The following is a 12,130-nucleotide window of genomic DNA, read 5'->3' as shown; positions in this document are numbered from 1 at the left end:
GACACTCACCATCACACTTCAGGCCGGGAGAGACTCAGCTGGACTGGGTTCTCTCCACGCTCTCAGCCTGGACCTGCTGGCAGAGAACCAGCAATAGGCAATGTCCTCTATTGTAATGAAATCTCTTGCTAGTTGGGTGGTAAGAACTGCCTCTAAGGCTTGTAAGGCTCCCTAGAGCCTGGTGGTTCAAGTAGCCACCAGGGGGCATATGAGGCAGAGAGTTCCATCTGGGTCTTCCTAGCTGTAGGCCTATTTGGTGATGAATTCATGAGAGGTACCCCCTATGCCTGGAGCTGGGGCCCAGGGATTAGTGGCCAGTCACATGGGATCTCTGGCTGTCTTAAAATTGGCCTGTCTACTCCAGTATCAATAAGGCATTTGAATGGTTGATTATGTATTTTAATGGTTAATTTTGGATGGGAGCCTTCTGAGATGCTAAACGCCCATAGGCTTCTATGGGAGTAGTTGTCCCTCTTACTGTAGGGGCTGAGGGCTGCATTGTCTGAAGTTTAAAGTCTCCAGAGGCTTACCATCTTTATCATATAGAGTGGTACTGTGTCTCCTCCAGTGGAAACCTTTGCTGCAGCAGGGACAGATTTTCTTAGGGGGGGTTAGAATCTGTTATAGGGAGAGGCTTTTGTGGGTATTCATTACTCCAATGTCCTGCCGCTCCACAATGAAGCAGGTTCCTACAGTTTCTACTGCTGTTACAAATGCCCGAGCCACGGATGTAATCTGGTTTGACACGGTTCCTATATCTTGGGTTGGCATAATCCACCTATCGTGATGCTCCTCCTGGAGGCCCTGGTAAGCTAGTCTGGATTCAGAAGTCACGCCTTCCCGTACAATGTTTTTAAGAAGGAGGTCTCTGACTGCGGGGTTGGGAATTTTTCTTTCTAGGCTCATTTTAGTTCTGAGAATAAAATCAGATAGGTGTTATCAGGGCTTTTGATGGAGAGAAAGCAGCGAGGAGGCGGGGTCTTGGCACTAAGGGTGGAGTGAGCCTATCCCAAGCTTGGGCTGCAGAGAGGTGGGTCTTCTCAGTGCCCTGCTGGCTGAGCTGCCTGCAGAGCCCCAGTAGAAAAGTCTTCCCGGACAAAGACTTCATCAAATCCCTATGGGGTGTCGCCTCTGTCCTGATTTGCCTGACTTATTGATGGCATTCATCGCGAAATAAGGCTTCCCATTCCAAAAACATTGGTCCAGGAAGGACCAATATCTTCCTCCAGGAAGGAACGACAAATATCTCTCCAAACGTGGTGGGTATTTAAGTTGGCAATATGGCTCTGTAAGAGAGATTTTGTCCAGGGTGTGTGGATGCCATGTTCCTTCACTTCCTTCCTGGGTTCCTTTAAATCTGAGGCTTGGAGTAGGCTCCAGTTGAGTGGTGTTGAAATTAACCAGGAGTACTTGAGTGGGTCCGGTTTCTACTTCCATACCAGACTCCTGCGTAATATGGAAGGCCAGGTAAGTTTTTGCAAGAGAGTCTCAAAAATTACAAAGTTGTTGGGTGATAGATGTTTGGGAGTAAGGGAGTTTTGTGGAGGTTTTGTCTATAAGTTTTGAAGGTATTTCACTTTTATGGCTTGGAGAAGGGGGAGGAGAAGATACCTTTCTCTGATTGGATGTGGGGAGGTAGAGTAAGGGGAGACACAGATGGAAACTCCTTTTTTTTTTTTTTAATGGAGCCTTGCCCTTGAGTGGTATTGGGAGGAACAGAAGGAGCAGAAGGTTTTTTTAGTGTTTCCTCCAAGGCATAAGGAGGCAGGGCTGGGTAGATGGATTTTATTTCCCTTATTAGTTGGATAAGGGCTGTGAGATCTGGAATAGAGTGGGTTTAGGATCTTGATCTTTGGGTTCATCTGACTGAGGGGGCTCAGGAGCTGTGTTGATATCAGCCTGTCCTACTTTAGATGGTCCTGTGCATTGCCGAATTGCAGCTAAGATCAGAAAAAAAAAATCACAGGAGGGCGATTTTCTGACTCTGGTATCTCAGGTCCATGAGTCCAGGCTAAAAATATTATCATTGGCCATGCCTGCTGTTATCTGATGGACTTCCTCCCAAAACAAGGAGTCTTGTCTTGTGGCTATTTTTATTCTGTGGGATTTTAGTAGGGTATGGTACTGTTAGGAGGTATGACTTTGTAGGAATAGGTGTGGTCTAGTTAGAAGAATTGTGTCACTGGGGGTAAGCTTTGAAGTTTCAAATGCTCGAGCAAAGTCTCCTCTCTCCCTCTCTGTCTCCCTCTACAATATGTAAAAAGGGAACTCTGGCATAGAGAACAGGTATTAATGGCTAAGGTGCTGACTTGGAACAAGAGAGTGGTTTTCAAAACATACAGAGAGACATGCCAGTTCTCTTTTCCTATAGGTAGGTCTAAAGTTTAAAAAGCTATTTTCTTGAAATAACTCTCCTCTGGATATTTGAAAACTTATCCAAATCCTGGAGAGGCAGCCATGGGTGCTGCAAGCTGAACTCTGGTGTTTTATGGTTTGAGCTTAGAGAGATGGCTCAGAGTTAAAGGCTAGGCCCTCAATCGTAAAATATGGGAGCTCAGATCCCAGGAACCACATGATGACTCACAACCACCTATGATGAGATCTGATGCGCTCTTCTGGCGTATCTGAAGATAGCTACAATATACTTATATATATATAATTAATCTTTAAAAAGGTGCCTGGACAAAACCCCTTAAGGCAAGACACATAAAACTTATATCCCAGAAAGACTATATAAAAACAATTGGCTATACAAACATATTCTTTATATCATCAAAAAGAGTAATGGCTTAAAAATAATTTTATATTTTTTATGCACATCAAATTATAAAGACCTGTTCTTGGTGTCCCCAATTTCTACCTCTACCACATAATAGTGTTGATTCTAGAGGACTTAATTAACTATTACAGATAATTGATACTCTTATTTCTAATTTAGAAAATTAAAATATGTACATATGACTATGATTCATTTTTAGGCTTTCTAGTTGTAACTGCTCTAACAAAAAGCAACTAAAAATGTTATGTTTATTTTCTATAATTACATAGTTATTGCCTATATTATGGTATATGCTTGGTGTTCCAACTTAGATTGGAACAAACTGTGGAACTGGCCATTTAATGAATAAAGGTTATTCATTTGAGATGTCTTTGACAATTTGATTGTTTGTTATCCTCAAAGACGAGGTAATAAACTTTTTTTTAAAAACACAATATCTTCTGCATGCTGACCTCCAGTTGAACCAGCACCATTTGTTGAAAAGGCTATCTTTTTTCCATTGGATGTTTTCAGCCCCTTTGTCGAGGATCAAGTGAGGTAACCCAGACTCAAAAGGTGACTCATGGTATGCACTCACTAATAAGTGGATATTAACCTAGAAAACTGGAATACCCCAAACATAATCCATACATCAAATGAGGTACAAGAAGAAAGGAGGAGTGGCCCCTTGTTCTAAAAAGACTCAGTGAAGAAGTATAGGGCAAAACCAGAACGGGGAAGTGGGAAGGGGTGGGTGGGAGGACAGGGGGAGAAAAGGGGGCTTATGGGACTTTCGGGGAGTGGGGGGCTAGAAAAGGGGAAATCATTTGAAATGTAAATAAAAAATATATCGAATAAAAAAAAACAAACAAAAACAAAAAAAACCCAATATCTTCTTAAAAAAGAAAAAGAGAGGGGAGATTGTATCCCTGTGCATATCATTTAAATTATGCTTGTATATTTTTAAGGAAATTTTAAAATTTGGATGCCAAAGAACTCCTTGCTGACTGTATATGGCATCCTATAACTAGTCATACTGATGCCTAGATGAGATAAAAGAATCCATTTATTGACATATGACATGATCCTGACTTAATATTGGAGAAGAAGCATGTCTATTTTTTTAAAGATTTATTTATTTATTATATGTAAGTACACTGTATAGCTGTCTTCAGACACCAGAAGAGGGCATCAGATCTCTTTATGGATGGTTGTAAGCCACCATGTGGGTGCTGGGATTCGAACTCATGACCTTTGGAAGAACAGTCAGTGCTCTTACCTGCTGAGCCATCTCTCCAGCCCCCATGTCTGTTTTTTTCCACAGAATGCTACAAAAGTATGAGCAAGCTGGTAAGTATAACTAATTCAAAGTATTCTCAAAGCCGCTTCTTCCATAGTTGGGAAGATAGGCTCCTTCATTCACTAGCAGTTAATCTGCAAGCCAGGCCTTGTGCCTAAGTCACAAATTTGCAATCAAATTAAATACCTTGGGCCTTCCAGAAACAGCACAAGCAGTTTTGCCTTTTAGTCTCTTCTTTTGTGTTTCAGGCAGGCATCTCTCAGATACAGCACTTGAAGGTGGGCGGCTACAGCAATGCCTTCCAGGTCTCGAAGGTGGGCTGCTATGAATGCCAGCCAGTTCACATTCACAGCACATTTACTTTACCAGCGGAGCTCCAAAAATGGAGCCGCATAGAACTCAGATATATGCATGTTTGTTAATTAAACAAACATGGGCATCAGTTTTGAGGTGCGAGGCGAGGCACTGCAAGGGAAAAGGAAATGTCCTGCTTCTGAGTTCCCTGAAAGTACACCTGACTGCTTAGTGATCGACATTGAAAAACTGTCCTTATAATAATAAGGCAGTCTGTTTCTCCTCCTCTGAAAAGGACTTCATTTAATATTTAAGGGGGTCACGGTCACTGCTTTCCCTCACTGATTAAAAGCCCGCCTTCTTTAGATGGATATATTTAACCACTGTTTCTTTTAAAAAAAAACTATAAATAAGGGGGAATTTGTCCCTTCCCCTGCTCCAGCATTAAGCTGGGTTTTCTAGCCTCAGCCAGGATCATCAGTTATCAGCCTGTGAAATTCCTGGCCTTTGTTCTTTAGAGAACAGTTCAGCTGCTACTCTCACCTGGAAGCCATGGGCAGCCTCACCTGGAAGCGCTCCAGATCTGCTAGACTTGAAGTGCTCTGATCTCAGCAGGTGACCCGCTGAGACTGGAGCCAGCAAGTTCTCAGACCTCTCCTTGAAGTCTGGGAGGAGGGGTTTCTTCCTAAGCTATATATTGACTAATATTTATTAATTCTTTGTTTAGCTCTGTACCCCATTTTTAATAGGGTCATTTGGTTCTCTGGGGTCTAACTTCTTGAATTCTTTGTATATATTGGATATTAGCCCTCTATCGGATATAGGGTTGTTAAAGATCCTTTCCCAATCTGTTGGTTGCCATTTTGTCCTTTTGACAGTGTCCTTTGCCTTACAGAAACTTTGAAATTTTATGAGGTCCCATTAATTCTTGATCTTAGAGCATAAGCTATTGGTGTTTTGCTCAGGAACTTTCCCCCTGTGCCAATGTCCTCAAGGGTCTTCCCCAGTTTCTTTCTATTAGTTTCAGTGTGTCAGGATTTATGTGGAGGTCCTTGATCCACTTGGAGTTGAGCTTAGTACAAGGAGATAAGAATGGATCAATTCCAGCTTTTTACTCTAAGGGAAAGACCCTTGAGGACATCGGTACAGGGGGAAAGTTTGTGAACAGATCACCAATAGCGTATGCTCTAAGATCAAGAATTGACAAATGGGACCTCATAAAATTACAAAGTTTCTGTAAGGCAAAGGACACCATCAATAGGACAAATCAACAACCAACAAATTGGGAAAAGATCTTCACCAACCCTACATCAGATAGAGGGCTAGTATCCAATATATACAAAGAACTCAAGAAGTTGGACCCCAGAAAACCAAATAACCCTATTAAAAATGGGGGTACAGAGTTAAACAAAGAATTTTCACATGAAGAACTTCGGATGGCAGAGAAGCACCATAAAAAATGCTTAACTTCATTAGTCATTAGGGAAATGCAAATCAAAACAACCCTGAGATTTCACCTTACACCAGTCAGAAGGGCTAAGATTAAAAATTCAGGAGACAGCAGGTGTTGGCAAGGATATGGAGAAAGAGGAACACTCCTCCACTGCTGGTGGGGTTGCAAATTGGTACAACCACTCTGGAAATCAGTCTGGCGATTCCTCAGAAAACTGGGCACATCACTTCCAGAAGATCCTGTTATTCCACTCCTGGGCATATACCCAGAGGATTCTCCAGCATGTAATAAGGATACATGCTCCACTATGTTCATAGTAGCCCTATTTATAATAACCAGAAGCTGGAAAGAACCCAGGTATCCCTCAACAGAAGAGTGGATGCAAAAAATGTGGTATATATACACAATGGAGTACTATTCAGCCATTAGAAACAATGAATTCATGAAATTCTAAGGCAAATGGATGGAGCTGGAGAACATCATACTAAGTGAGGTAACCCAGTCTCAAAAGATCAATCATGGTATACACTCACTAATAAGTGGATATTAACCTAGAAAACTGGAATACCCAAAACATAATACACACATCAAATGAGGTACAAGAAGAATGGAGGAGTGGCCTCTTGTTCTGGAAAGACTCAGTGTAGCAGTATAGGGCAAAACCAGAACAGGGCAGTGAGGGGGGGAGGGGAGGGGGCTTATGGGACTTTTGGGGAGTGGGGGGCCAGAAAAGGGGAAATCATTTGAAATGTAAATAAAAAATATATCAAATAAAAAAAAAGTTCTTTGCTTCTCTCATATCAGCATTCCATGAAGCTAAGGAGAAACCTCGATCATTGCGACCTAACCCTCAAGTTCACACAGTACTACAGTGGATGTGATGCATACTCTTAACCACAATGGTTATATGCTCTTAACCACAATATTTTCATGAACATAACTAAAATTCCATATGATAGGGCCCACCTAAAAGTGTTCATCAGGCTGTGAGCACTACAAGGAGGACTCATTGAAGGATATGGTGGAGAATAGCAGACACAACTCCTTCACTTAGAAAAGTGACTTCTAGATTGAGACACACTTTGGTGTGGAGTTTGTTCCTGAGCTATGATCTTAGTAGCTAGAAAACCTAAATGATTTGAACTCTCTGAAGAGAGTCAGTCAAATTGTTGTATATTCATATACTATATATACAGCAATGGCATAGAAAGATGGAAATCATATAAAAGATTTAAATGTGTAGTCAAAGTTTAATGGAACACTGAGAAGAGATCTCTTGAAGAGATGAGCTCAAACAGGAAAAAAAGATGCCGATTCTCTGAATAGAAGATTTAATGTTCCAATTTTAAATGCTCAACAGACTTTTCTGGATCAACAGTGGGTCTAGCCTTCATGTCTTCAATGTGTTCGCCTTACCATTCTGTTGGCATTGTTCAGGTCTGTTTGAAGATCAAACACTGGTTCTATGCATCTCCTGAATTATTAAAAAAATAATAAAAAAGAATGGATCAATTCACATTCTTCTACATGCTGACCTCCAATTGAACCAGCACCATTTGTTAAAAAGGCTATCTTTTTTCCACTGGATGTTTTCAGCTCCTTTATCGAAGATCAAGTGCCCATAGGTGTGTGGGTTCATTTCCGGGTCTTCAATCCTATTCCATTGATCCATTTGTCTGTCATTGTACCAATACCATGAAGTTTTTATCACTATTGCTCTGTAGTAATGTTTGAGGTCTGGGATACTGATTCCCCCAGAAGTTCTTTTACTGTTGAGAATAGTTTTAGCTATCCTGGGTTTTTTGTTATTCCAGATGAATTTGAGAATTGCTCTTTCTAACTCCAAGAAGAACTGAGTTGGGATTTTGATGGATATTGCATTGAATCTGTATATTACTTTTGGCAAGATGGCCATTTTAACTATATTAATCCTGCCAATCCAAGAGTATGGCAGATTTTCCCATTTTCTGAGGTCTTCTTCCATTTTCTTCTTCAGAGACTTGAAGTTCTTGTCATACAGATCTTTCACTTGTTTGGTCAGAGTCACACCAAGATACTTTATATTATTTGTGGCTATTATTAAGGGTGTCATTTCCCTAATTTCTTTCTCTGCCTGCTTATCTTTTGAGTATAGGAAGGCTACTGACTTGCTTGAGTTGACCTTACAACCAGTTACTTTGTTGAAGTTGTTTATCAGCTGTAGGAGTTCCCTGGTGGAGTTTTTTGGGTCACTGAAGTAGACTATCATATCATCTGCAAATAGTGATAGTTTCACTTCTTCCTTTCCAGTTTGTTTCCCTTTGACCTCCTTATGTTGTCTAATTACTCTAGCTAATACCTCAAGTACAATATTGAAAAGATATGGAGAGAGGGGGCAGCCTTGTCTTGTCCCTGATTTTAGTGGGATTGCTTCAGGTTTCTCTCCATTTAGTTTGATGCTGGCTACCGGTTTGCTGTATATTGCTTTCACTATGTTTAGTTATGGGCCTTGAATTCCTGTTCTTTCCAAGACTTTCAGCATGAAAGGATACTGAATTTTGTCAAATGCTTTTTCAGTATCCAATGAAATGACCATGTGGTTTTTTCTTTGAGTTTGTTTATGTACTGGATTGCATTAATGGATTTCCATATATTGAAACATCCCTGCATCCCTGGGATGAAGCCTACTTGATCATGGTGGATGATTGTTTTGATGTGCTCTTGGATTCGGTGGGTAAGAATTTTATTGAGTATTTTTGCATCGATATTCATAAGGGAAATTGGCATGAAGTTCTCTTTCTTTGTTGGATTTTTGTGTGGTTTTGGTATCAGTGTAATTGTGGCTTCATAGAACGAGTTGGGTAGTGTTCCTTCTGTTTCTATTTTGTGTAATAGTTTGAAGAGTATTGGTGTTAAGTTGTCTTTGAAGTTCTAATAGATATAGATATAGTGATAGAATTCTATCAGAATTCTGTGCTAAAACCATATGGTCCTGTGCTTTTTTTGGTTGGAAGGCTTTCTACGACCCCTTCTATTTCTTTAGGGGTTATGGGACTCTTTGGATGATCTATTTGATCCTGATTTAATTTTGGTATTTGGTATCTAAGAAATTGTCCATTTCCTCCAGATTCTCCAGTTGTGTTGAGTACAGGCTTTTGTAGTAGGATCTGATAATTTTTTGAATTTCCTCAGTTTCTGTTGTTATATCCCCCTTTTCATTTCTAATTTTGTTAATTTGTATACTGTCTCTGTGCCCTTTGGTTAGTCTGGCTAAGGGTTTATCTATCTTGTTTATTTTTTCAAAGAACCAGCTCCTGGTTTTGTTGATTCTTTGTATGGTTCTCTTTGTTTCTACTTGATTGATTTCAGCCCTGAGTTTGATGATTTCCTGTCTTCTTTACCTCCTAGGTGAATTAGCTTCTTTTTGTTCCAGGGATACAGCACCAAAGTCAGTTATTTGTGCTGAAGCAGGGAGAAACTTAAAAGAATAAACATGAGACCTAAGTATATAAACTTTACTCTCACAGTTGATATAATATTCATGGGATGCATGTATAGAAATATAAAGCAAATTGCAACAACTTATTTTTTGGAAGGCAATTATTAATTTTGCCTAAAAAGGCTTGTCATGTAATAGATCAACCATTAATAATAATTTGATTGCTGCTTGAAGCAAGGAACAAACGTTTTATTAGGCTCTTAAAACATTTCTTTAAAATATCTTTATAACATTTTACCAACACATCAATATCTTTATTGAAGGATGTAAAAACTTTATTTGGAGAGGGACAAAGGTGATTCTATATTAACATTCCCTTTGCCAAGGAATGGCAGCGAACACATACCATAAACAGCTGATTACGGTAGCCTTTTCATCATCTGTAAAATTATTTATCCTTTGTCAGTTAATCTATATCTGCCTTGAAATGAGAGTTTTAGGTAGCCTAGTCTCAAAAGAACACTCATGGTATGCACTCACTGATAAACAGATATTAGCCTAGAAGCCTGGAATACCTAAGATACAATTCACATATCAAATGATGCCCAAGAAGGAAGAAGTGGCCCCTGGTCCTGGAAAGGCTCATTGCAGCAGGGTAGGGGAATACCAGGACAGGGAAGTAGGAAGGGCTGAATTGGGGAATAGGGGGAGGGAAGAGGGCTTATGGGACTTTCGGGGAGGGGGTGATGCATGAAAGGGAAAAATCACTTGAAATGTAAATAAAGAATATATCGAATTTTTTTTTTTTTTTAAAAAAAAAAGTCAATGAAAAGGCAAAGGGCAAAAAGCTCCTAACCCAAAACATCCAGGAAATTCAGGACCCAATGAGAAGACCAAACCTAAGGAAAATAGGTATAGGAAATGAAGATTCCCATACTAATGGGTGAGTAAATATCTTCAATAAAATTGTAGAAGAAAACTTCCCTAACCTAATGCAAGAGAAGCCCAAGAACATACAAGAAGCCTACAGAACTCCAAATAGATTGGACCAGAACAGAAATTCCTCCCATCACATAATAATCAAAACATCAAAAGCACTAAACATGTCTCTCTGGCTTCCCGTAGGCAAAATGGCGGTGGTGCGCAAACTGGCCCGGATAAACAACCTCCTGGCCGGGTCGGCACACAGATGGCCCACTGAGCAGCCCAGGACCTGGGAGCAGTCCAGGGCCTGACCGTCTGAGACCCCTGCTATGTCCGCCTTGGGCTATGCCTGTTAGCTGGTTGGGAGTTGCAAATTGGTACAACCACTCTGGAAATCAGTCTGGCGGTTCCTCAGAAAACTGGGCACCTCACTTCCAGAAGATCCTGCTATACCACTCCTGGGCATATACCCAGAGGATTCCCCACCATGTAATAAGGATACATGCTCTACTATGTTCATAGCAGCCCTATTTATAATTGCCAGATGCTGGAAAGAACCCAGGTATCCCTCAACAGAAGAGTGGATGCAAAAAATGTGGTATATCTACACAATGGAGTACTATTCAGCCATTAGAAACAATGAATTCATGAAATTCTTAGGCAAATGGATGGAGCTAGAGAACATCATACTAAGTGAGGTAACCCAGACTCAAAAGGTGAATCATGGTATGCACTCACTAATAAGTGGATATTAACCTAGAAAACTGGAATACCCAAAACATAATCCACACATCAAATGAGGTACAAGAAGAAAGGAGGAGTGGCCCCTGGTTCTGGAAAGACTCAGTGAAACAGTATTCAGCAAAACCAGACCGGGGAAGTGGGAAGGGGTGGATGGGAGGACAGGGGAAGAGAAGGGGGCTTATGGAACTTTCGGGGAGTGGGGGGGCTAGAAAAGGGGAAATCATTTGAAATGTAAATAAATTATATCGAATAAAAGAAAAAGAAAAAAAAGCACTAAACAGAGAAAGAATATTAAAAGCAGTAAGAGAAAAAGGTCAAGTAACATAGAAAGGCAGACCTATCAGAATTACATCAGACTTCTCCCCAAAGAGCATGAAAGCTAGAAGATCCTGGGCAGACCTCATACAAACCATAAGAGAACACAAATGCCAGCCCAGACTACTACACCCAGCAAAACTCTCAATTGCCATAGATGGAGAAACCACGATATTATACAACAAAAGCAAATTTACACAATATCCTACTACAAATGCAGCCCTGCAAAGAATAACAGATGGAGAATGCCAACACAAGGAGGGAAACTCCACCCCAGAAAAACAAGAAAGCAATCTTTTTTTCAACAAACCCCAAAGAAGATAACCACACAAACATAAAAATAACATCAAAAATAGCAGAAAGCAACAATCACTATTCCATAATGTCTTTTAGTTATCAATGGACTCAATTCCCCAATAAAAAGAAACATACTAACAGTCTGCACACCTAAACAGGACCCAGCATTTTGTTGCATAGAGGAAATGCACCTCAGTGTGAAAGACAAACACTACCTTGGAGTAAAAGGCTGGAAAACGATTTCTCCAAACAAATGGTCCCAGAAAACAAGCTGGAATAGCCATTCTAATATCCAATAAAATTGACATTCAACCTAAAGTCATCAAAAACAATAAGGAAGGACACTTCATACTCATCACAGTAAAATTCTACCAGGAAGAACTCTCAATTCTGAACATCTATGCTCCAAATGCAAGGGTACCCACATTCATAAAAGAAATTTTACTAAAGTTCAAAACAAACATTGCATCTCACAAAATAATTGTGGGGGACTTCAACACCCCACTCTCACCAATGGACAGATCAGGTAAACACTAAGTCAACAGTGAAACTAACAGAAGTTATGGACCAAATGGATTTAACAGGTATCTATAGAACATTTCACCCTAAATCAAAAGGATATACCTT

General features: G+C 40.2%; 1 protein-coding gene across 1 annotated transcript in view; it reads left to right on the top strand.

The window, feature by feature from the left end:
- Positions 1-1,455: 1,455 nt before the first annotated feature.
- Positions 1,456-12,130, top strand: part of LOC127664584 (ankyrin repeat domain-containing protein 7-like) — a 28,675-nt gene continuing 18,000 nt past the window's right edge. Inside the window, exons 1-2 of the mRNA XM_052156632.1 lie at positions 1,456-1,467; positions 4,307-4,372. Coding sequence (XP_052012592.1) covers positions 1,456-1,467; positions 4,307-4,372 — 78 coding nt within the window. The remainder of the gene's footprint in view (positions 1,468-4,306; positions 4,373-12,130) is intronic.

The sequence above is a fragment of the Apodemus sylvaticus genome, chromosome 14 (assembly GCF_947179515.1).
Source record: "Apodemus sylvaticus chromosome 14, mApoSyl1.1, whole genome shotgun sequence".
Lineage (NCBI taxonomy): Eukaryota > Metazoa > Chordata > Mammalia > Rodentia > Muridae > Apodemus > Apodemus sylvaticus.
The sequence above is the reverse complement of the archived record's forward strand: the minus strand, read 5'-3'. Positions and strand labels throughout refer to the sequence as shown.